The sequence below is a fragment of the Solanum stenotomum genome, chromosome 1, assembly GCF_019186545.1.
Source record: "Solanum stenotomum isolate F172 chromosome 1, ASM1918654v1, whole genome shotgun sequence".
Classification (NCBI taxonomy): Eukaryota; Viridiplantae; Streptophyta; class Magnoliopsida; order Solanales; family Solanaceae; genus Solanum; species Solanum stenotomum.
In genome coordinates, this window is record NC_064282.1 from 85638866 (window position 1) to 85665083 (window position 26218).

The 26218-nt window shown below is 34.7% G+C and overlaps 4 protein-coding genes across 4 annotated transcripts in view; 2 read left to right on the top strand and 2 right to left on the bottom strand.

The window, feature by feature from the left end:
* Nucleotides 1–26218, bottom strand: part of LOC125864367 (sphinganine C4-monooxygenase 1-like) — a 752368-nt gene that overhangs the window by 502031 nt on the left and 224119 nt on the right. The window lies entirely within an intron of this gene.
* LOC125864100 (serine/threonine-protein kinase PBL34-like) lies at nt 7023–13888 on the top strand. Its single transcript, XM_049544034.1, has 6 exons — nt 7023–7758; nt 9509–9843; nt 9950–10085; nt 12622–12758; nt 12831–12954; nt 13225–13888. Exons 1-6 carry the CDS (start codon nt 7575–7577, stop codon nt 13755–13757), a joined length of 1449 nt encoding a protein of 482 aa, XP_049399991.1. The 5' UTR covers nt 7023–7574; the 3' UTR covers nt 13758–13888.
* Nucleotides 18210–21694, top strand: LOC125864348 (hypersensitive-induced response protein 1-like). The gene is made up of 5 exons (XM_049544312.1): nt 18210–18464; nt 19312–19432; nt 20090–20181; nt 20288–20384; nt 21212–21694. The coding sequence occupies exons 1-5, from the start codon at nt 18276–18278 to the stop codon at nt 21529–21531; spliced, it is 819 nt and encodes a 272-aa protein (XP_049400269.1). The 5' UTR covers nt 18210–18275; the 3' UTR covers nt 21532–21694.
* LOC125864337 (mitochondrial outer membrane protein porin of 36 kDa) lies at nt 21816–26185 on the bottom strand. Its single transcript, XM_049544301.1, has 6 exons — nt 26019–26185; nt 25133–25200; nt 24319–24429; nt 23033–23119; nt 22738–22946; nt 21816–22371 (listed from the first exon to the last, which is right to left on the bottom strand). The coding sequence occupies exons 1-6, from the start codon at nt 26065–26067 to the stop codon at nt 22065–22067; spliced, it is 831 nt and encodes a 276-aa protein (XP_049400258.1). The 5' UTR covers nt 26068–26185; the 3' UTR covers nt 21816–22064.

Consider the following 26218-nt stretch of genomic DNA (forward strand, 5'->3'; position numbering starts at 1 on the left):
TTCTTAAATGTGGAATCGATACCCGGGATGAATATATGCATGCATGACTTAATTGAGGGTTGACTTAGCTCTATATTATGTTTTCTAAAATTTGGCTTACTAGACACAAGGTTCCCGAGTGGACAACTCGAGCAAGGAGGCTATGCGGTCACACGAAAAAAGATTCTAACACCCCACGCATATGCCAACTCTCCTAACTTTGGAGATTTTGAAAGAAATTTACAGGTGCGCAAAACACACCTCGTGTGTATGTGTGATTGTGTGAATTTTCAATAATTGGAAGAAGTATGAACGGAATGATAGTTTATAAAGCAGTAACAAATATACAATTTATATAAAGCAGTAACAAATAAACATTTTAGATAAACAATAACAAATAAGCAGTTTATATCACATAAGCATGGAAAATAAAGCATTAGGCATGTAAAATAAAGCAAGCAAGTAAGCATATGCTAAAAACCTTAATAATTAACCTAAGTTTGTTATGATTAGAACCTATTAAATCCCCAGCAGAATCGTCATTTCTATTATGCCGTGATTTTATTATCTTTAGAAGAATCACTTTTTGAAATGTTCTTAGTATAAACCAATTTGAGAAAAATACTTAGAAAAGAATCACCACTTAATTTTTTTTTAAAATTAAGAAAAGTTAATTTAAAAAGGACTAACAGATTAAGTCTTTATAAATTTAGATAAAAATGGGTAAGAGGTTCTTATTTACGCTTCAAAAAGAGTTTTAAGGCATTTGAAGCGCCGGCTAATATGCGGTTATCCTACGACTTAGATTAAATATTTTGACTATTTTTCAGAAAAAATGATTATAAAAATGACTTTTAAAATTTACTTAAAAAAAGTAGTTAAACAAAGATATTTTTTTATTTTTTAGAAAGGGGGGCCTTAATTAAAATATTTGAATTGAATTGCAAATGATTAGAATTTGTAGAAAAGAAAACTGGATTAATTAAAATTCATTTGTATTATTTCAAACATAATAACTTAAGCCAGTTGAATTAATTAAATCAAAGAGAAAATTTTGATTAAAATATTTAAGTATATAAAGAATACAAGAGTTGATAAAATGAAATTGTTGAAAACAGAACAACACAAAGAAGTGGTTCATCTTTTGGGAATTTTGGATTGACTTAACCTTAAGATTAATTAGCAAATAAGCAAGTACGAATTAAACAAATTAATAAATACAATAGAGAGAGTGAGAGAGGGAGATTTGGGCCTTTCTGATTTTGGGCCTCTTAGCCCACCTCAACCTGTCTTAAATCTAACATAAAAAGGCTGTCAAATGGATGAGATTTTGGCCCAGATATATCTCAACCAGCTGTTGGAAAATTTAGGGCCTTTGGCCCATTTTCACTGCTCTTGTATAGTGTATACACTGAGTGTATATCAGTGTATACTTAGTGTATACAAGCTGCATATAATCTTCTCTTTCATGCTTGGCAACGAGGCTAACTCGAGAAAAATTATTAGGCTCGGCCTAACAAAAATGCAAGGAAAACAGTCCAACGAACTCATTTAGAGAAGTCATGCAAAGAAAGAAAAAATGAATTAGCATATATAGGAGACTCTTTGGATGATAAGAATAAAAATGAGATAGTGCATTTAGACGATATTCAACTAATCGTACTATTTGTATATGGAAAGAAAATTGTCATGATGCAACGGAATTAATTAAACCAAGATAGTAGTAGACTAGGGTAATTCTTAGTACTTTGTTAAGAAGGAAATCACTGGTAATTGTGCTACAGCTAAGCAAGTTTATTCAAGATTTGCTAAAAATATCATATAATAATAGTCCATGAAGACTCATATCACAAAATGTAAAACAACTCAAATGATTTCAACTAAAACATACAACTTGTAAAAATCGATAAGGGTGGAAATCACAACTAAGGAAAATAAATATATTAGCAGTGGAGCCAACTAAAATAAAAAAAAAATAAATAAATTTTAAAAAAAAAATAATAAAAAAATAAAAAAATAAAAAAAAAAATATATATATATAGCAAAATGTCATTAGTTGGCACAATAATATCAAAACACATTAAACAAATAGCTTAGAAGGTCAGAGAGAACATATATCATAAACGGGATTTTTCAAACTTAGTAATAAATTAACATTAACTTAAACAAATGTGGAGAAGTGCACAAGTCACATAGAGAGGTTAAAACAATTCAAACCTCCATTCTAGAGATTTAAAAAAAATCTCAAATGGGTTAGCAATTGAAAGAATTAATAATTTCATGCTTTTTGGGGTTTCCAACTGGAAGAGGAGTTTATCACCATGGAAGAAACATAGGCTCTTTTAAGTTTACAATACCCAAAATCAAGGAATAAACACATATACGCCTAATTCATTATATGAAAAACTCATCAAATGGCCACAAAATCGGAGAAATAATATTATACACACACGAGATTTCAGAATACAAGAATCTAAAAAAATATCCAAAATCAAACAGAATAGCTTGAAAGATAAGAGAGGAACTGGGTTTACCTTTCTCGGAGCAGCAAATGGGACGAACGAGCAAAGGAGGACAGCGATTCTTCCACCACAAAATTCGAATACAAACGGCAAACCAAGAAAATCTGAGCGGCGACCTTCTCGGAACTTAGAACAAGAGAGGGCTAAATATAAAATTCTTAAGTGTAAAACATCTATTGCCAAAGAACCGAACTCAAAACCTCTCCCTATGCTCGCCCCTCCATAAACTAAAGGCAAAGATGGGTTTTTATAGAAGAAATTGGATTCGATTAGGGGGGAAAACAGGCAGATTTTTGAATGAATTTGAAATTCAAAATTTGTACCAAAATCCTCAAATTCTTGCTCGAAATCAGGGAAAAGGCTGATTCTTGCGTATGGGAGAGTATTGTTGGCGCAATTTTCGGGTTTGGTCAACCGCGATTTGCTGCTGGATTTATGGGGAAGAAGACGCGTGAAGAAGATGAATGCATGTGGGGTCGGTCGGGTGATGTTGTTGTATGTTGTTGCTGGAAATTGTATTGCTGATGGGTTGGGTTTTCTGGAAAGGAGAAAGAAATGGGCTGGGTAATTGAATTGGAGAAGTGGGTTGAGGGCCCAACACTTGGTCTTTCTAAAAAGGTCCATGAAGTGGGACAAAAAGATGGTTATATTTGAATTAGAAAAATGACCAAATGAATTGCAAACTTAGTCCACTTAACTTTAAATTTTAGTCAATTTGACTCAACTAGTGAATCTGATTAAAGATTAAATAAAACAAATTAATATTAATAAATTAACGAGCTTCTAGTCTTAACGAAATAAAGTAATTAACTAAATTATAAACTAATTAATTTAAAGATATAAACTATTACTTAAACCAAACTAATTGACAAAATATTTAACTAAAACTAAAATCTTTTTGAATATTCATAAAATATACTAATTATATACATGATTATTTAAAACATATATATTATTTAAAAATTATAAAAAGTGACAAAACTATTTAAAATAACTTGAAAAATATTTTGAATTTTATAAAGTTAATTATTTCAAATCGTTTGGAATTTAAGAAGCTCGATGATTAATATATATTGTGGAGGTCCAAAATTAGGTATCAGCAATGGGTAGGCAGAAGAAATTCGGATACCGTTTATGCTGCTTAAGAGTCTTTTCTTTTCTCGAAAAATATTACCAAAGGTGATGCGACTCCAATGGGTGACTCTATTCTTAAAGACACTAGAGGCAGTAGCAAATTCCCTGTTCAGCTAACAATTCCCTACAATACTCTTAAATTCAGGATGTCCTAACCAGTAACTCTCTAACCTGAAGGATTTGGCAATAGAAGTGAGAGTTTTAGGGATTAAATTAATTAGGAGAGGGTTGTGATCAGAGTGTATTTTTGGGAGATGAGTGACAGACGCGTTAGGGTAATGGTCCAACCACTTATCATTGACAAAACATCTATCTAGTTTTTCTAAAATAAGGCCTTTGTGTCTCCCTCTGTGGTTGGACCAGGTATAACGACTACCCTTAAACCCTAAGTCAATCAAGTTACAGTGATTTATACAAGACCAAAAATGAGAGCTTCTAGAGAGATTAATAACATTACCTCCCCACTTATCCTGTTGTCTAAGAACCTCATTAAAATCACCCACAATGCACCAAAGATCAGAAGGACAATGAGATGAGAAGGAATGGAAAACAGATTCAAGGTATTTCCCACAACATGTGTCTGTTGTAACTTTTTGTATTGGCGTAAATAATACTCAAACACCAGATCTTAGGGTCGGGGTATACCTGGATCATTGCATGCAGCTCCTGTTCAGATTGCCTAATGCCGGAGACTGTGACCATAACAGTGTTCCAAAGTAAGACTAAACCTCTAGATCTACCTATTGCCGGAACCTCCATGAAATCATCAAAACCAAACTCATCGCATAGTCCAACATAGTTAGTCATTCTAGTTTCCAAGAGAGCTACCATGCAAGGCTTATGGTTGTGGATGAGCTCTCTAAAATTCCTTTTGAAGGTAGGATTATTCCCCCCCCCCCCCCCCCCNCCCCTAATGTTCCACACAATAAAGCTAGTGGGATTGATCATTGGAGTGTAAGTGATTGGGGGGTTGACTATCAGCGGATCGTCCTCGTCCGGAGAGCGAATAGGAGCTGGTGCTACAGCCGGCACTAGTGGATTCAACACATTTTCCGTCAAGTGTGGTTCACATAATTGTCCATGGACAGTTTCATTCCCTCTGTGATAAGTTGGGCCAAGAAGTTGGGGTTTTGAATGATTATCATGGTGTTCACCCCATTTATCTCCATCGTAAAGAAGACAGCTTGATCTTTCAACCCGTATTCCATCCAGGATTGCGTTTGATGGAGGGGGGTGAATTGGTTGTGTTGTCACCACCATAGGGTGTTGTGCAACTTGTTGGGGAATGTTGGAGAAGTTGTTCATGTTTTGTCGAGTGGGGTTGAGAGGATGAGAAGTATATTGTGGGTATTTCCTTTTGTTCAAGGGGATTAGTGGTCTCAGCATTGTTGCAAACACTAAGAGATATATTAGTAGAGATGGAGTGTGAGTTTAGGTGAGATGATTGAAGATCTATAGAGTGAGATTTATAATGACTATTATTGGTCGAATTAGCTGTAGGGTTACTAGCCGGAAGATTTGGAAAAAGATTGTTTCCTTTCATTTGCATGTCCACTTGTCCATCGACAATTGCCACTTGGCTACACTCTTCCGCCATTGGTAAGTTGTTTCTTAGGGAGGACGGCTGAGTTTGTGGCCAAGAAATGTTTGTAGTTTTCTTTTTGAGTAAGGTTTTTTTGGGTATCGTGCTTTTGTAAAAAACTGTGGGAAGTGGAGGGCTTCTGGAATTAGTGAGAAGTGGGAGAGAAAAATCGATACAAAGTCTTTTTAGTAAAGATTTTTACAAGCATAACATTTGATATAAAAGGAACCAACTGATTTTGTATTATTTGCACAATCAAAATAGTAGTAGTAAAGCATAACTGCCTTCAAGATTTGTCCTCAACGGTTATGGAGTTATGCCATAATTCATTTAGAATTTTTTTTAATTGTTATCAAATTGATAACCCCATAATAATAAAAGCAGAGTCCTTATCGAATTGTTAACTAATAATTCATTATTCATAAACTAATAATACTTTTTTCTATTTAAATTATCGAATTTGATTCAATTTTGTACAACCTAATTCTTATCAACTCAATCAATTATACAAAGACCTTTATGTCGATTCTAATAGGTCTGTTTGTCTTTTACTAACCTAAAATAAAAAGATTAACTGAGATTATTAAAAGTTTAAAACTATACAGGTTCTTCAAAATATGCATGATGTTTTATATTTTCTTTTATATAAATATATAAGTAAGTTTTTAATTAGAATTAAAAAAATAGTAAGTACTAAACTTTATTATAGCTTATGATTAGCTGACCTTGTTGCTTGTATATACACATCCAGGTTCGTTTAGTGCGCAGATAAAATAGGATATTAAATTATTTGATTAACAATATAAATTTTATTTTAGACTCAATTATCGAATATTTCATTTTATCTTATTTGATTTGAGATTATTTTATTTCATCTCTGACAATAGGATAAGTTAGTTTAGAAATTACAATTTCATGACTATAATTTAATACACGTATTCAGAGTTTATTTGATGTACAAAGAGATAGCTTATCTCGAGATTAATTTTAGAATAAGTTTATCACAAATTTAATTGAGATAAAATCATATAATAACTTATCTGAAATTAATTATTTTGAACACTAAAATAAAATAATAATCTTGAGACAGTTAGTCTTGCGATAATTTGTTTTCAACCGAATGAGGCGTCACACTAGGGGTGCGCATCGGTCGGTTCGGTTCGGTTTTAGGTGTTATTGGTTCAGTTTATCGGTTTTCGATTTGTAAATACTTCAAACCGATAACTAAACCAATAACATATTTCTTATCGGTTTTTGGTTAATCGGTTTATGGTACTTAACGGTTCGGTTTTCGGTTTAACCAATAAGAAAATACTCATATATATTATATACACAATAAGAAAATTTTCAAATAAACCATATGATTTTTCCAGCATTTGTCATGAAAGTAATAATCATAAAAGTAACAATCATTTTTCTTGCAAGTTTAGACACTAGACACATTCAAAGGAAAAAGTGTGAAAGTAACAATCGTTTAATCTTAACAATAAGACTAGTAAATTTAGTATAGTCTTATTGGGTTATCGGTTTAACCATTAACAAAAATTATAAAATCGGAAACCGAACCAATAACCCAATAAAAAAATTTGCAAAACCGTTTAAAAACCGTTAGCCCAATAACCCAATATCAATAAACCAATAGTATTTTTTTTATTCAGTTTATTGGTTAAATCGGTTTTTGCACACACCTACGTCACACAGACATACATTCCTGTACCTAGACATATAATACCCCGTCCCCACTCAAAACCACCCCTTACTAATTTTATTAATTACTTAAAAAATAATTATTTTTATTAGTATGTGTATCTTTTTCTGATTGAGGAGACAGAAATGGTCAGCATATTTGAGTCCTTTTGTTAAGATTTCAGTATCTTTGGGCCAGCTGACATTTTTTGGGGGCACTTTTTGAAGTGGGATTATCTGATACAGTGTTTTGGGGCAAGTTTTCTTCTTTGGAGGTCAAGATGGGGTTGTTGATCTGAATCAAAATTAGTTTTTTTTGGATTCAATGTCATATTTTCTTGAATTCTTGAACTGGGTCTGAGCTATTTCATCTGTATATTTATTATTTTTGTCTTTTTTCCCCTTTTTAATACTTTTTCTTCATCTGGGTGTTGGAGGATTTTGCTCTAAAGGAAGTGTATATATTTGGAATTCCCTTTTTGGGTCTCCATTAGGTCATGTTTGTGCTAATTAGGCAACTTTGGTTCAGTTGTTTAGCTGATAATTTAAGGGTTTGGAAAAAGATCAGATTTTTGGGGTTTGTGTGAGGGGGTTGATTTGAAGTTGGTATCTTGGAGGGGTGGGGGTGGGGTTTGATGATTTTTGAGTTTGATTGTTGGTATTGTTAAACTATGGGATTAGGTGGTGATGGTGTAAAGGGGGAGTCTTGGGATGCAGAGAAATCAAAGGGAAGGAAGGAAAAAGAAGGGGATGAGGAGGAGACTGGCTGCTGGATGAAGTTGAGGTTTATTAGTAGCTGTATTTCCTCAAGTTCTAAAGTTGATACCTCCATCAGTGGCATCAGTACTCGCTGTGGTAATTTCGAACTCACATTGAAGAAGCTCCATTGTTTTGTTATGGTTGCAAATTTTAATTGCATTTTTTAATTGGTTTTCGTTGAAGATTGATCCTATTTTATGAAGAATTTTGTCACTTACATTCATAGTTGCTGGGGAATAGAGGTTAGACGGAGAGGGTTTTTGTTGTTGTTGATGTTGTTGGAAATGGTTATTTGAGCCTTAAGAACATGCCTTATTGTTATTAGCTTGAGACTGATTGCTGCTGTGATTTTGAAGTGTTATTCTCCATTTCTTAAGTAGTGAAATGAATTGAGTTTAGTTAAATGGTGTGCGGGTAAATATTTAAAAATTTGATGTGGAAAGAAGCTTCCATATGTTTCTTCTTTCTGTAGAAGTTGATGATGTTAACTCAGAGAAACTAATAATGAAGCCAATTTAAAGAAATTCAAGATGGGTAGCTGTATTCTGTAAGAGGCATTATTTCATTCGATAGATCAAAGTAATTTGTTTTTGATACATCTAGAAGAGGTATTACTAGAACAAACCTAGGGAACTTGTGAAGGCTCCTTTTTGCAAGGCCACAGTCATGTCAGGGGAACAATCTCTGTTGCTCAGACTATTCAAAAATGTCAATGTTGCGTGTCGGATTCTCCAAAAGTCGTGTTATTTTGGAGAATCCGACACGGGTGTGACATCGAAAGTGAAGAGTACATGCTACTTAGGTAACAATGTTTGTGTTTCTGGATAATGATGTTGACATTAGCGTTATGCAGATTTATCACATCATTCTTCTTGTTATTGGTATTTTTTTCCTTATCGCTTTTGTTTGCTTGTGTCGCAATTTTCTCAAAATACATATGGTGGACTGTGTGGAAAAAAAGAAATGCAAGGTGTTTTGAGGATAGAAGTAGTTTAGTACAAAAAATCAAGATGAATTTATCTTGTCTTCTGAATTTTGGTGAAAAGAACACCACGCAGATGAAGCTGAAATGTCGGTACAATTTTTAGAGGCCTTGTAGGATTAATAGGGATGTTTTTTAATCATTCATTTCTGAATTGAAATTATGGCTGCTAGCACAATTTTTGTGCTGATAAATCTCAAAAAAATATCTTAGCCATTTTCTTTGTTTACTGAAGGAAGAGATAGTAAATTAGACTGTTAATGTCATCTAGTTATAGATTTGAACAACAGATTAAACCTTTATCTACTAATGACGCAAGTACAGACTACACAAAAAATTGAAGAAAAATATGATGTCATTGGATCATTGTTCACTTGGCAATGAGAACAAATCAATAAAAATACGCACTTTGGAGACTTAAGTAATGCTGTATCACACACACACATAGTACTTATAAAGTTGCACCTTTACTAGCTTCAGTAGCTCTTTCAAACCCTTTATACTATTCCTAACTAAGAGGAAAATTTAAGGGTTTTTCAGGATTAAACTAAATACTACTTCCGGTTAAAAAAGAATGACCTAGTTTGACTTGACACTTAAGAAAATAAAGAAGACTTTTCAATCTTGTGGTCCTAAATTGAAGTTATGTCAAATGTACTAAAATGCCTTTAATCTTGTGGCGATAAACATGTTACTTGGAAAGCTGAAATTAAAGTGTTGCCAAAAAAGAAAAGGTGTCATTCTTTTTTAAACAGACTAAAAAGGAAACAGTAGGTCAAGTTTTTTTGAAACGGAGGGAGTAACATATTTCTTTTATTGGTAATTAGTGCTCATGGTCCTAATATCTTGTATCATTATTGGCAGAAAGTAAATCGACAAATGATACAAGCATAGACCAGCCTGTTGCTCCAATTATCTCATCCACAACTACGAGTAATGCTGAAAGTAATTCTTCCACCTCCAAACTCGAAGAGGAACTAAAAGTTTTTTCGCAGCTTCGGAAGTTCACATTCAATGATTTGAAGTTGGCTACAAGAAACTTTAGACCAGAATCCCTTCTCGGTGAAGGGGGTTTTGGTTGTGTCTTTAAGGGTTGGATTGAAGAGAACGGAACGGCACCTGTTAAACCAGGAACAGGGCTTACTGTTGCTGTGAAAACTCTAAATCATGATGGACTTCAGGGTCACAAAGAATGGCTGGTTTGCTGCTCTCTGGATCTTATTTAAAAGCTTATGTTATATCGTTTATTTTTGCTTTTTTTTTTTTTCATGTATGCTTGTATTAATTTACTATCTCATTTGGCAGGCGGAAGTAAATTTCCTTGGTGATCTCATTCATCCCAATTTGGTTAAACTAATTGGTTACTGTATTGAAGATGATCAGAGGTTGCTGGTTTACGAATTTATGCCTCGAGGAAGCTTGGAAAACCATCTGTTCAGGAGTATGTAATTGACCCTTTTCTGATATGCTTTACAATGTTGCATTCTTTGAATTTTGATTATATTTGAAGATCAGTTTGTAATATGTGTATTGTTAAATTTATCCACCCCCCACCCCACCCCAAAAAAAATGAGAAGAGATGATGTTTTGTATATATTAATTATCGGAGATTTTTGTTGCACACAAGTAAATTTTTAGGTAAGCTAAACATCATTTAAAATTAACATGCATCATGCTGACCTCTCCTCTGCAACCACTAATGCTTTAGTCACATGGCATATCACTACCTGTGGAGTACAACTTGAGCTCTCTTGTTACTGTTTAACAATCTATGAAGATAAGATGAGACTAATTTATGTTCCACTACTAATTAGAAAATTTATTCGCTAAGATATAATACAATTCAGTGTCTCATAAATTTAAGGTTGAAATGGGAAGATGGAGTTCTCCATATTAGCAAAGCTATCAACAGGGGAAATGATTTTTTCACATTGTTTCCTGATCCCAGATCAAACCAGAGTGAGTTCCTCCATTTAGAAAGCAGCCATCTTTTTGGGAGTCTGCTTTCTTTCTTCTGTTATCATCACAGATTAAAAACATGGGAAAGTTGAAGGCCTTGTGCAAAATCTGCATCCGATGAGTTTGAGGAAAAAAACTTAATAGGCAGTCTTCGTATTTTACTTTGGTAATCTCGTCAGCTCGTCTAGTCCTATATTACATACTTTGTATTCATGACCAGTGTCAATTTGCTAGGATGCAGAAGCTTCTTATGAGAATATATTTCCCGCTTCTAGTGTTTAGTTTCTTTAATATCATGGGAAAAGGTACTTTTTGTGCTAACAGAACAAAAATTACTTATGTCCTTGAGGGTACAAAAATTCTTGAAAAAGGTCTGGTCCAAACGTGATTTGACTGTTGACAATGTCCTTCTTTCGGGCAGGAGTTATTCGGTACTTGCGCTGGTGGGAAGTAGCAGGCACCTAGTGAATTAGTTGAGGTGTGCACAAGTTGGCCCAGACACCACCGTCATAAACAAAAAAAGAACTTGAGCTCACCCTCGAGTCTAGCTTAGCTTGATTGGCTGTGATACTCAACGCTTGCTTCACAAAATATCCATTTCCCATTAACCAATAAGATAGTGGTTAAAGAAATTAATCATATTTGATATTAGCCACATGATAAGAATGATTGATTTGTCCATTGAAATCAGCAAGACCTATTTCTATTGCTCGAAACTAAGCTATATATATCTATGCTATCCTTTCACTCCTAAGTGGAATCTATATTATTCATGTTGACCATTTAATTTGTCTCTATCAATTACAGAAAACCTTGCAGCTACTGATTACTGAAAATGCAGATGAATCAATGTGAAGACAAGGTTGTGCGGAAGTGAGAATTTGAGTTGGAGGTTGTGATGATAGTGATGAACAAAAGGATGGTGATATAGTCTGAGTGAGTTTTTGTGTGTAGGTCAGCGAGAGAGAGAGAGAGAACTAGTTTGTCTGAAGAACACCCATACCGTAGGTTGGAGAAAGAGAAAAAGGGGTTTGGCTGATACAGTTAGAGATAGAAATAGAAGAGAGCTCCCAAGGGTGTGGCCTAGTGGTCAATGAAGTGGTTGAGAACCCTGAGGTCTCAGGTTCAAAACTCCAGCGGAGACAAAAAACACTAGGTGATTCTTCCCGTCTGTCCTAGCCTTGGTGGAAAAAAATACCTGGTATCTATTGCTGGATACCATTGCTGGCGGGAGGTGGCAGGCATCCCATGGAATTAGTTGAGGTAAAGCTGGTCCGGACACCACGGTCATCAAAAAAAAAAAAAAAAGAGGGTTTGCTGCTAAGTTTAGGTTTTGTGTGGGAGGGGACATTCTATTCAGGAAGAATGGTAAGTTAATCATCCCATTCAGAAGAGCAATAACATTTTATGAAACATAATAAAAGGATGTGACACAGGGTATTTTGATCATTAGGCTTGATCCATCCTTGAAGTCGAGAAAAACCAAGTTGAGACTGCATGGGTCAACCCCTGTTAGACCCCCTAAAATGAGGCATTTGAGATTGGCCTCTTAAGGAATATTATAGGATTGCTGTAGACAAGGATTGTCAATTGACATATATGTCGGATTGCCTTGCACTTTTGCAAGTATTCCTTGATCTACGTTTTGGCAGTTATAGTTCATGTATCTTTCGGCTGAGTGATGCAATGCATGAGCCTTTTCAGTACGATCTATGGTTCGGCTACTAGCAATCATAGTTGGGAGGGTTTGGTGATTCTTCGGAAAGACAAATGGTTACACCAAAGGCTAACCTTTATTTGTCTTGTATGCATTTTATGCTCCAGTTTTCTGCATTTAGCATATTTCTTGAATAACCAAAATATGATATTCAGTATTGCAGTCTGTATCCGGTGAATTGATGTTAGTACTTACGAAGTTCTAGAACAAATGTTTTATGTTCTTATCTGTGATTTCTGCTATAGATGTCTTGCCCTTGCATATCCTTTATGATACTTTGTAATAATTTATTTATTATCAGGGTCCCTGCCTCTTCCGTGGTCCATCCGCATGAAGATAGCATTGGGTGCAGCAAAAGGTCTTACTTTTCTTCACGAGGAAGCAGAAAGACCAGTGATATACCGTGATTTCAAAACGTCCAACATTCTTCTAGATGCGGTGTGTTCAAACACATTGGCAAATTGATCTCTCGCCCATTTTTATCATTCATCTAATAACGCATTCTCTCAGGATTACAATGCCAAACTTTCTGATTTTGGACTTGCCAAAGATGCTCCAGAGGGCGACAAGACCCATGTTTCTACTCGTGTCATGGGAACATATGGTTATGCAGCTCCAGAGTATGTGATGACAGGTAAGATTGAGATCTCAGTTGCTTCTTTCTTCCTACAATGCTTGCCCAATTTCTACTTGGACAGCCCGCTCAGCTTTATCAGATTCTCTGTCTCTTCAAGTCTAACCTAGTTGGCTGCTAGTTTGCTCACAAATCATTTTAATCTCGTTTTCTTTATATCAATTTTTCTGTATGACTCCGTGATCTGAACCACTGTTGAAAAGCTTTTGAATGTTTCTCACATCTGCTGAGTGGAACTTTAATTAAATGTGTACCACTCTTTGGTCTCAGGACATTTGACATCAAAGAGTGATGTCTACAGTTTCGGTGTAGTTCTGCTTGAAATGATGACAGGTAGGAGATCCATGGACAAGAACCGGCCAAACGGGGAACACAACCTTGTTGAGTGGGCACGGCCACATTTGGGTGAAAGAAGAAGGTTTTATAAATTGATAGATCCTAGACTTGAAGGCCATTTTTCAATAAAAGGCGCGCAGAAAGCTGCACAGTTGGCTGCACGATGCCTTAGCCGGGATCCCAAAGTCAGACCTATGATGAGTGATGTGGTCGAAGCCTTGAAGCCTTTGCCAAACCTCAAGGACATGGCCAGCTCCTCCTACTATTTCCAGACGATGCAAGCAGACCGAGTTGGATCAAGCCCAAGCCCAAATACAAGAAATGTCCTTAGAACGCAAGGATCATTCTCAAGGAATGGACAACAACAACAACAACCAAGAAGCCTATCGATTCCAAATGGTTCTCATGCTTCTCCATACCGTCATCAACTTTCTCAGAATTCGCCAAATCCAAATGGCAAACCATAGAATTGGATTCTGCAGTGATCTGTTTTTACCATTCTTTTCTTCAACCCTCTATGAATATATTTTGTTGTGCCAACATTTATGCTTGGGTGATTGACAAGGGAATAGGAGCACATCTTACATGTTGTGATCTATGAGAGTGCTTAACTCCTTAAAAAGAGTGTGGTTTAAGCACCATGGAGTAAATATATTTGTGTCAGATAAATCACTCTTCCTATTTTATCTTCAGCCCACATCACAAGTGGAACTAGCAAATAAAAGGGAATTTTTTTTGTTACTTGCTCATGCTTTCTCCAAAAGTTGGTCACCTTTGACCTACTCCATAAGCGTAAGTCTGGTGCACAAAGCGTCTCGGATTTACAATGATCTAGGGTAAGTCTGCACCCTAAGAACATAACGTAGACAATCCATCTTGACACAAGCAACAATAGTTGGGTTTACAACTTCAACTATCGACTTAAAAGTATACAAGAACAATTTTACTATTGCTCCAATATCCATTTCGAAAGTCTTAACCAGGCGTAAATCTTATTGTTGCTCCTAGGTCTTAGGGGCGTATATGATTGGGTGGTTCGGATTTTTCAAATATCAAACCAAATCATTTGTGTCAAAATTTTAAATTTATAAGCCAAACTAACAAAACTTGAGTTTTTCAAATATCAAACCAAACCATTTGTGTCGAATTTTTAAATTTAAATCAAACCAAACTAATAAACCATGGATTTTTTTTGGGATTTTCCGGTAAAGTATTCATACAGACATATAATAACTTGTGCTCTCAATATTTCTTCAGTCTAACTCCAACCAAAACTCAACTATCTAAGGTGTTTTTTAAAAAAATAATTCAAAGCATGAGATGAGTGATGACACTAAAATATTCAACAAAAAATAATAATGAAATAATAAATATAGCAAATTGATAAGTCATAATGAAAATGATCATAATTTAAAAGTACTAAATCATGCTAGAATAAGTCTAATAAGTATTAATTACATGATCAAACATTAAAGAAAAAGAAAATTAAGGTTATATATTTTAAATGTTTAAACCAATGTAAAATTAAAGAACGAATATTCAACATAATTGTCATTCTTAGTGTTGAATGAATTATTTTGTTAGCATTAGTATTGATTTGATTTTGAATTGAGCTTTGTTAGAGTTACTAATATCTAGGGGTGTACAAAATCGAACCGAAAACTGAATCAAACCGCAAATCAAATCAAACCGGAAAAAAATCCGACTAGTGGTTTGGTTTGACTTGGTTTGGTATTGAAAAAAAAAACCGACTATATTTGGGTTGGTTTGGTTTTAACTAAAAAAAATAACCCGAGGCCAAACCAACCTGACATTATATATATAATTTTAAAATTTTATTTTATACATAAAAATATTTACTTTGATATAATTTTTAAATATTTCTTATACTTTTTCATAGTTTTTATCCTTTAATATATTATTTCAAGTTTGAAACTTAGAATTCTGAATGTTCCAATAAAAATTATAGTCCACATATGTTGGTAATTATAATAAAGCTTAAATCAAAATCAATTAATGCTGATGCAAAAAGAAAATCAATTCAACACTAATAATGACAATACTATTGAATATTTGTTTTTTAGTTTTACATTGGTTTAGACAATTAAAATACATAATATAATTTTAATTTCCTTTAATATTTAGTCATGTAACTAATACTTATTGAACTTATTTTAGCATGATTTAGTACTTTTAAATTATGATCATCTTCATTATGAATTGTTAATTTGCAATATTTGTTTTACGCGATTTCATTATTATTATTTTTGTTGGATATTCTAGTGTCATTAATCATATCATATTTTGTGTTATTTTTTTAAGAAACACCTTAGATAGTTATATTTTGGTAGGACTAAAGAAATATTTGAAGTACAAGTAAATTATATGTTTGTATGAATACTTTACCGGAAAAATCCGAAACAACCCGAAAACTCGAAAAAAGCCGAGGTTGAAAAACCTGAGCTTTATTGGTTTGGTTTATAAATTTAAAAATTCGACACAAATGGTTTGGTCTGATATTTGAAAAATCTGAACCAACCCGACCATGTACACCCCTACAGTAATATCTATGGACTAACCTTTATTGGACCATTCAAAATTCTAAGTTTCAAAAAACTTGAAAAAATATGTTAAAAGATAAAAATTATGAAAACATATAAGTAATATTTAGAAATTACATCAAGTAAATATTTTTATGTATAGAATAAATTTTAGAATTTATATATATAATGTCGGGTTGGTTTGGTCTCGGGTGACTTTCTTTTAGTTAAAACCAAACTAACCCAAGTATAGTCAGGTTTTTTTTTTCAATACCAAACCATTAGTTAGATTTTTTTTTGTTTGACTCAATTTGCGATTTGGTTCGATTTTTAGTTACACCCCTACTAAGTCTCCTTCATTAAGTCTAAATCGACAATCAATTTTATTATTACTCGAAGGTCTGTTCTTAATTGCACTACTCTAAAATCCAATAATCAAAAGAAAGAATTTTTATTTAGAAGAGGACATAAAGGATGCAAATTTTTAGTTAAATATATGACCCAAATTGATGTTGGTGCAAATAAAAGGAACCTTTAGGTCTTTATCGGCACCTAGAGCCGTCAAAACAGGCTTGGCCCATGGGGCAGGCTCAACCCAACCCGTTATTGGGTAGGGTTGGGATAGGATTTTTCAAGCCAGTTTAACACTCGGGCTTATAAGCCCTTAGCCCTTGGCCCTTGAGGCTTGATCGGGGTGGGGCCGGGGTCGACCCATGGGCCAAAACTTTTAATCTAAGGTTAATTTACAATAATCTCACTAGTATATAATCTAATTACTTAAATACACGCTATGTTGTAATATTATGAATCTTACCAAATTTTGGTACGTCCAGATACATGTATCTCGAAATATATGGACTCAATATTAAGTTAATATGTTCTAGATACACTCTATCCAAGTAGATTCGCATGTATCTAGGATGCATACACAAATCTCGTGCCCTCGCCTCCCTCCAATCTTGCTTGTCACTCTCTTATCTAGTATGCAAGATACATGTTAATTAGACTAGACTTTTTGCTAGTGTTATTAAAACAACACTATTGTTTGTCATATTTGATTTGAAAATCTTCTCATTTTCTTGATGTTATAGAACTACAAGTTTGAAAAAAAAAAGGGGGGGGGGGGGGGGGGGNCTAGCCCGCCCCAGCCTCAGCCCTTCTAGGATTGGGTTGGGTTGAGCATTTTCAGGCCCTTCCGAATGAAGGGCCAACCTACCCCAGCACTTCAAATTCCTTGGCCCGCGAGGCTTGGGCCGGGTGGGGCTGAGCGCCTGAGCCGACCCTTTTTGACAGCTCTACCGGCACCTAAAGTTTATACCCATGAATGCGAAATATGTACGCCTTCTGTCGCAATTTATATATATCATACACTTTCTGTTTTAATTCATCTTAAAAGAATGTTTTTGTTTTTTTATAATTGAAAATAATTTAATTTTAGAACTTTCATTTTATTCTTAATGAAATGATTTATAGTCAGGCAATGATAAATGAGTATTTTAGACCACAAATATCTTCTTTTCTTTTAATTATTTTCTTGTGTTCAGTACGTAAACAAATCTATAATCTTAAAAACATTTATATATCATCTAGACAAATACTATATGAGTGGGTAGGATAAGGGTGAAAATAAGGTGTATTGAAGGATGGAAAGGATACAATTACTGTGGAATGTCAGGTGTTTAACCCGTTTTTTCTACTTTCACTAGAAAAGTCATTTTCAAAAAACTTGTTTTACTAAAAAATATCCAAAAATTCTGACTAATCGAACATGAAAAAATAAAAAATATTCTCCTCCGTATCAAAAAAAACCCGAGATCATAAATCATTTTACCAATCTATAATTATGCTCAAAATATAATTTAGAACACAAAATCACAAAATAAAGGGATGGATATGATAATAAGTTGACCAATTCTTGCTGAAAGTGACTCTTTTCTGTCTGTTCACTCTTATCCATAAGTAGTTAGTGGCCTACAAAACATATCAACTTTCACATTAATTTACACATGGATGAATTTCTTGGTCGGATATATAAGAATAGTATTGAATATATGATGTAAAAGTAATACTAATAATATTTTTTATTGATAATTTAATTTGTTGTATATAATGAATAAGGTATATTAAAATAGAAATAGTACTCCGTATTACTAATATCATGAGTTACTATGTATAAGAATAGTACTAAATAAGATTTATAACTAATATCACACTTACATTTGCAACCAAACATTATACTAAAATTTAATATCCGTAATATTCTTATACACCTTATCAAACGATCTTGATTATTTTAAAAAACAAGTAGACATATTGACCCCTTTTGTGAATCTTGTCCTTCACTTGTATGGTTAAGATCTAGTCATGTCTAAATAAATATAAACCAAGATTCTAATAATAATATTATCATCTTTATTACTATATGTTAAATTGATTATTTTAGTTATGGGACAAGCTTTTGGTTGTATTCAAGTGGATCAATCCACAGTTGCTATTAAGGAAAATATTGGCAAGTATGATGGTGTTCTTGGTCCTGGTTTTCACTTCATGCCTTGGTGTTTTGGAAGCCAATTAGCTGGTTATCTTTCACTTAGAGTCCAACAACTTGACATTACATGTGAATCCAAGACTAAGGTTTGCATATTTGTATTCTTTTTTTTTCTTTTTCTTTATCATCTTACTGAAAAGGCTAGCTTAGCTTGCCTTTTGGTTCGAGGGATTAAGTGAGTTATTTCGATTTAAATTTTGGGATAAAGTTTATGTCATGTTTGATTGAAGGTATTAGATAAAATCGGTATTAAAATCAAGACTATAATTTGGATAGCTTGTCTCATATAGGAAGCGGGATAAGTTATTCGGGTTATAGTCTTGATTTTGGTAGCTATGTTATTGTCAAGGGGTGTGACACTCTTCGTCAGAAAATGATACCATATATATGAGTAAAATGATACATGAACGAAGTGATTAAATAACATATTTTGGACATCCTTGACACAACAAGGTGTTGCAGCCTAGTGGTTTCAGACGCTTTGAAAGAACTAACACCCAAAGTGCTCATGTGTTTGAATAAAGGTTGAGGGACTTATGACTTAGATCAGGGCAAAGCAAACTAAGCCTCGTATTTAAGTGGATAAGGGTAAAGGAGCAGGCATATTATCCCGATTTTTGAAAAGATGTGGTTGATCCTAAGAGTTGGCACCACACTGATTTCTTGATTATTTAAAAAAGAAGTTGAAATGACTAGGGTAACAACATATCCAGTGAAATCCCACAAGTGAAGTCTGGGGAGGACAGAGTGTATGCAGATCTTACCCTACCTTATGAGGGTAGAGAGGATGTTTCTGAAATAGATGGAAGTTTTAAAGAATGTATCTTTTTGTACCAAATAATGTGCAATCAGTACTCTTTGGTAGTCTCAACATTTAACTATTTTGTAAAGTAAATGTTTTTAGTTGTTTCTCATGAAAGCTATAATTTTCAGGATAATGTTTTTGTGACTTTGGTTGCTTCAATCCAATACAGAGCCTTGGCAGACAAGGCAGCTGATGCTTTCTATAAACTAAGCAACACAAAGGAGCAGATTCAAGCATATGTCTTTGATGGTTAGAATGCAATTCTTATGCTTATACATCATACTTGTTATGACCTTCTTCTATAACAGTTTTTTTATCGAAATGTATTGCAAAACGATCTAAAAGGCAATTGATATTGATACAGTTTACATCCTTAACTTAATTAGTAGGATGTTTTGAGTCCACTTCTTCCCCACACTACGAGTGAAAAGAAAAAATAAGGGAAAAAACTCAAATATGTTATCAAACTTTGAGAAAAATTTCATTTATGTCATTTATTAATAGTTGGGCCCAATCATGTAACTGCCGTTACAGAAAGGGCATATTCATGCCATTATTTTTCTAATGCAGCCCAAGCAAGCCTTACTAAACCCACTCCTGGTGTTTACACCAGCCTAATGAATATATGACACATGTATTAACATGCACATCAATCACTAAACCGCGGTTAAAATTAACTAATACACATTCTCACCTTAATTTATGATTTAATCATGATAAATTAGTATTGATTTAGTATAAACAATAGGTGTGAGTATATATAGAGAGTGTCACTACTCACTAGTTAAAGAGATTTTGCTTTGCCTTCTGTCATATTTCTCATTGCTTTGAATGTCACTATTTTAAGTTCTCTTTTTTCAATCCAAAAGCTTCTGTGCTGAGTAGGTTCTTATTGATGTTTATTAGTTATTAGGGCAACTGTTCCAACATTGGAGCTGGATAAAGTTTTTGAACAGAAAACTGAGATAGCGAAAACAGTAGGGGAGCGACTCGAAAAGGTAATTCTCTCCTTATGTTAGTACAAGTACTACTGCAACTTTTAAGCAAAACAAACAGAAGAAACAAAATCAATTCATATCTGATTTTCCTTGTGGAATTACATAGGTTATGTCACTTTATGGATATGAGATAGTTCAGACTCTTATTGTAGATGTTGAACCAGATGATCAAGTGAAAAGTTCAATGAATGAGATTAATGCAGGTATGTATGCCTGGCCAGCTTTAATACTTCAATTGCTTAGTATTTTTTTTCTCCCCACTAAATGGAAGTATAGAGTTGTTGGTATTACCTTTTACCAGAGACTTGTTGTCCAACTTCTTGTTTTTTGGACTAGAACCACTTTTTGGGTTTCAACATGTGATTACTAGTTTCGGTGCTTGGACCACATATTGGCATTGAAGGGGAGCATTGGAGCAACGGTAAAGTTATTGCCACGAGACCTATAAATCAGGGGTTTGAACCTTAAAATCAGCACCTGATGTTTGCATCATTGTAGCTAGGTTGCTTACATTGAATCTCCTTGGGATGCAGTCCGGAGAGTCCTTGATACCTATAGATCACGGTTCAAGTCATAAAATCAATCATTGATACTTGGATCAGTATAGGTTGCCTACATTACATTTCAAGAGGGGTGTGGCCTTCCCTGACCCCGCATAAACGTGAAATGTTGTTGCATCCCCTTGGAATGCGGTCTAGGGAGTGAGTCTTTGTTACCTATAAACCACGAGTTCAAGTCGTGAAATCAACCATTGGTACTTGCATTAGTGTAAGTTGTCTACACTACATTACACGAAGGGTGTTGCCTTTTCCGACCCTGCATAAACGTTAAGTGCTCCATGCAACACGTTTGCCCTCTTTTATCACATCTTCTTGGCATTAAGCTCCACTAGTAAAGAGTCAACAGTTTTACAAAGTAAAATTAGTATTGGACCATGTGAACTATGTATTGAATTCTTGTTTGCATATTGATGGACCACATAAATCTTCATTCCTCTAATAACGTGAGTTGACAATTTCATGGAAACTAGCTTCAAGATTGAGAGAAGCTGCATTTGAGAGAGCAGAAGGAGAGAAGATTCTGCAGATAAAGCAAGCAGAAGGAGAAGCAGAATCAAAGTACTTAGCAGGGCTAGGAATTGCTCGTCAACGACAAGCTATCATAGAAGGGCTCAAAGAAAGTGTGATTGGCTTCTCTACTAGTGTTCCAGGGGCATCAACCAAAGATGTCATGGACATGATTTTGATCACCCAATACTTTGATACAATGAAAGAGATAGGTGTCTCATCTAATTCATCTGCTGTTTTCATTCCTCATGAGCTAGAGGATGTGACTTCTGAACAGAGATAAGAAACAGTTTGCTTCAAGGTAACATATTTAGGCTATGATGCTGAACATTATGGTTTAATTTCTGTAAGGGAGAAAGAGATTCATGTGTTGTGTTAGTGAAGGTAGGAGTCTAGGAGAGATCGATGCATGGTCCAAAGCGTTCGAATTATACTTACTTTGTAATAGTGATTTCAAGGATGGAGGATAGATGAACTGATAAGAAAAGGGAATAAGAAAAGAAGAAAGGCCTAAAGCTCTCTTTCAAGAGATCCTTTTTTGTGCAACTCACCCCAACACATAAAAAATGATCAAAGAAAGATTAATCAATTATGCGAATGATGAAGCCAGAAGCCCAGGCAAAAGGTTAAAAACCAGTCCCCTCAATCAACATTTAGGATGGGTATTAGCAAAAATCATGAGTTTGCATTACCAGCTGAAGGTTTTTCTCACCGGCGCAGAAGGATAATGCGCTGAAACAAATCTACCTAATTTATTATTCTGGATCATACAAAATGACATTGCTTCACTCACTTTTCTGTAAGGTAGTAACGAACTCATGGCTTGAGGGCTACAGCCAACCCGATCTTGGCGCTCTTTTCAATTGCCCTGGTGTCAACTTCACCAGATATTGTGAAGAGGGATTTTGGTCGCCACTCGTGTTGGATGAGAGCACTTGCCTTACCATAGCTGTTAACACGAGCCTTCACCGTGGTCAATGGGTCCAACAAATGTTGTGTCCCAATGGTGAGTGTGTTCTCATTGCTTGAGAAGCTGTGAGTCAACTCTGCACCAACAGCTGTGTTTGTCACTGGCTTCACGGTGTGGTAGTAGGAAGCACTGACGGTATCACCCTTGTCATTCCTGTATAAAATTAGTACTCAGTTCAAAAGGGTTCAAAGATAAGAAAACAACAAAGATGATGATGGAACATGTTTGTTCCAAAGTCACAATTTCCGCAAAATTCTAGAACTTTGATGCAATTTTACAGCCATCATATCATTTCAATATAGCATCTTATCAGTAGAGGAGACAAATGATTCATTAGTTTAGCCAGGATGAAAAAATTCAAATGCCAAAAGTATTTCTTGCAGAAAGACAGAAAACCAAGACGTTGCAAGGTATCACTTGACGGTTAGAAAGAGAACAAATGGCTAAAAGACAGATTTTGTTCCATGAAGAATCTAACAAATACATTATGTCCAAGGTAGATATCACGTAAATACTTACAATGCTAAAGAAGCAATCAGATCAGACGAAGAAAAACTCAGACCAGCATTGCATTTTGTGAAATTGCCTGTGGCAGTGTCAAATGATAGATCAGTGCCCAAAGCAACGGTATTGTTTCCAGCAACGCCAGAGAAGTTGACAAGAGGACTTGCTGTAAGTCCAATGCTAGTGTTGATCCCAGCATACTCATGCAAGTACTGGAGCTCTACCTGTAAAATAATACTTTTGCTTAGTATCACACAGTTCAGTAAACTACCAGCCAACTACAGAGAAATATAGTAAAAAGCAAAGGTACCTTTCCAGACTTCTGGTCTGGTACGACAAAGCTGAAAATTGTCTTGAGTCCTGGTGCAGGTTCATCAACAGTGATGGTAGTGTAAACCTGCATCATTCAATCCAAATTACTTAGCATATAGAGTATTGCCCCAGCTCAGTTTGAAGAAAAGAACTTGAACTTGTGGATTTCCCAATCAGTAAGTCTCAAAAGTTGAAAATTCAAAACCGAAGACGGACAACTTCTTCTGAGAGTGCAGAGCAGAGGGCAGGGAAGATTAGAGAACAAGCTAGATAACTCAAATGTACTCTCCTCCCCAATCAACTATCCTTTGACTTTTGATTGTACAACTCTTTTTTTTAACTATCACAAAACTCGTCTTGATTATCATGCTTGACAAATTCAGTTTTCGGTTACTATTTTTTTTTTTATGACAAGGGAAACCCGCAGTCGCTACCCTTTGGGTGTGCACAGGGTAAAACCCCCGCTCCTATGCAATAGCTCGCAAACCACATAGGAGAGGTAACCCGCACTAGGCAAGCCCGGTGTGACGAGCTCGACCCAGAAGGCAAACCCCTTGCTTTTGCTGGCAAGGGGTTTCAAACTTGAGACCTCCAAACCACTGGGCCACCCCGAAGGGTTTTTCGGTATACATAAGGGGGAGGGAGTATTAGATTAAGGAAGCATGCACATCGCCATAATCAACACCAGGGTAAATGTTAAGCTAACACCTAATATGCCACTATGTGGATTAAAGCAAGTTTGCACGAGATCCAACAGCGAAATGGAGAAGAGGGCACAAATGGGAAACATAAAACTATAGTAGATATTGGTTATGTGACTATCCAAACATTTCAATTACAGCTTTATAGTTGTTGGACAACATATTAATATCGTTAACTGCAAGTGTGAAAACAAATCATAGACACCAAGCTAAACTAGCAAACACAATCTTTCAATAACAGAAAGGAAAAAGCTATAGACTCCATGGACTCGCAGAGCATTAAATCAGACCATAAGGAAGAAAATGATAACAAAGTAACCAAAGTGGGAATCCTTCATATTTACTATCAATTTTCTTGATTTTTGTGGGTTATATTTTCAGGGAAATGGATACTTGAAGGATTGAGAAAGTTTGATCAAAGTGTGGCCAGGTCAGTATAACTCACAAGTCAAAACTAAACATGTTGAGCACCAAGTATCTCCAAAGATGTATAATTTTAATATTGTATCTCCATTCTCCCAATAGAAGTTACTAAATATAGTACTAACAAATATGAGATCCCAGTAATGAAAAATGAGCTCACATTGGAATTGGTGTCCACTTTTACATCAGTGGTAATGTTTTTGTTCTTCAGCTGGGTGCTAACATCCGCCAAGAATAATTCACCTTTCTTCAGACCAGATGCGGTAATAGCCTGAGATGTAAGACAAACTTTAGCAACATATACTCGAAGTCTTAATTGACCACAAAAAATTTCAATAACAAGATATCATTGTCAAACAATGTGAAGAATCCACTACATGCATCGTGAGGCAATACCGAGGAAGTCCCTCCCGAGAAACACACACTCTGCTAGAAGTTAGTAAAGTAACAAAATAACCAGATGCAAATGTATAGCCTTGTGGTACCAGAATCATCTGAATCCGGTACTTTTCATAGCATAAATTTGTGTTAAAAGTTCCATTAAAATCACAACAAATAGTATATATGAACCATAATTTTAAAAATACAACAGATTCAATGCTAAAACCTTAAATATTGAACCCATAGATTTTAAAATCCTAGATTTGCCATTCCAGAAGATGAAAATAATTATTAGTCACATGATACCAGCAAAATGTAAATAAGATGACATCTCATTCTTCATTTCTAAAGTAATTAGTTTCTTCCCTATATTCCTAGGAGCAGCATAAGACCAAGTTTATTAACCCCCGCTCCACACACATACACACCTTAACTTCTTCTAATTTCCAGTATTCTCATAAAATTTGTCACAATTTCATACTTGACGACATAAACCACAGCTCCCTCATCCCACACCCCAAAACACAATCACGAATGAACAATAAGCAAAAAGTTTGAATGATAATCATATACATATCCAGAAAGAAACTAACCACTCCCGTTGTGCTGTACGTAGTGACGGTGAACTTATGGTCAGTGACATAGTCCCTGTACAGAAGATCTAAAAACAATAACAAAAAGATACAATATCCATCAATTACCACCACACATGAAGTTCTTTGATAATTTTTTTCATTAACATCAATCTTCCATGTTTGGTTTTGTACAAATAAAGTTTTATATGCCTCCTCCGTCCCAATTGATGTAGCACCTTTCATATTTCAAGGCTCAACTGTGAAATTTTCATGTGCACTTCAAATTATCAATTTCAGTACTTTTTCCATAGTTTCCAAAAATGTAAATGTATTTCTAAAAACTTAAAAAGTTCCATGTCCGAATTAACAGTTAAATTTTTTTTAAAAAAGTTCCAACTCTCAAAATTCAAAAAGGTGCTACATAAATTAAGACAGAGGAACTACCAAACAGTAATGAAAAAAATAATTTCCTCCAGAAATAAAAAAATACACAGTTTCTGTAGTACCAAACTATATTGTTCAGACTCTTCAAAAATATCCACATGTGCTTATCGAATATTTCCAAAAAAAGTACATTTCTGGAGAATCCGAGCAACATATTTCCCTAGCACCAAACTATATTGCTCGGACTCTTCAAAAATATCAACAGCTGCACATGCTATATTCCAAAAAATAGTACAATTTTTTTGAGAATTCAACAAGGATGCAACAACATTTTTGGAGAATCAGCAACATTTTGAGAATTCAACAAGGATGTACCAAATTATATTACTCAAAACTCTTCAAAAATATCAACTAGTGCTTATCGAATATCTCAAAAATAGTACTACATTTTTCAAAAAATCCGATACACATACAACAACATTTTCGGAAACGGAACAAAACGAAAAAAAGTGAAAAATACCTCTAGCTTTTTTGCCGATATCGGAGTAAGGTCCAGGTCCCTTCACCATCTCTGCAACAGAAGAAAAAAAAAAACTCCAACTGCAAAAGAGAGAGAAAGAGAAGCTTCTAGAGAGAGAAAGTCTACTTACAGAGAGAGAGAGAATCGGTGTGTATCGAAAGACTTGGTTTGTTACCAAAAAAGAAAATTATAGTGTAATA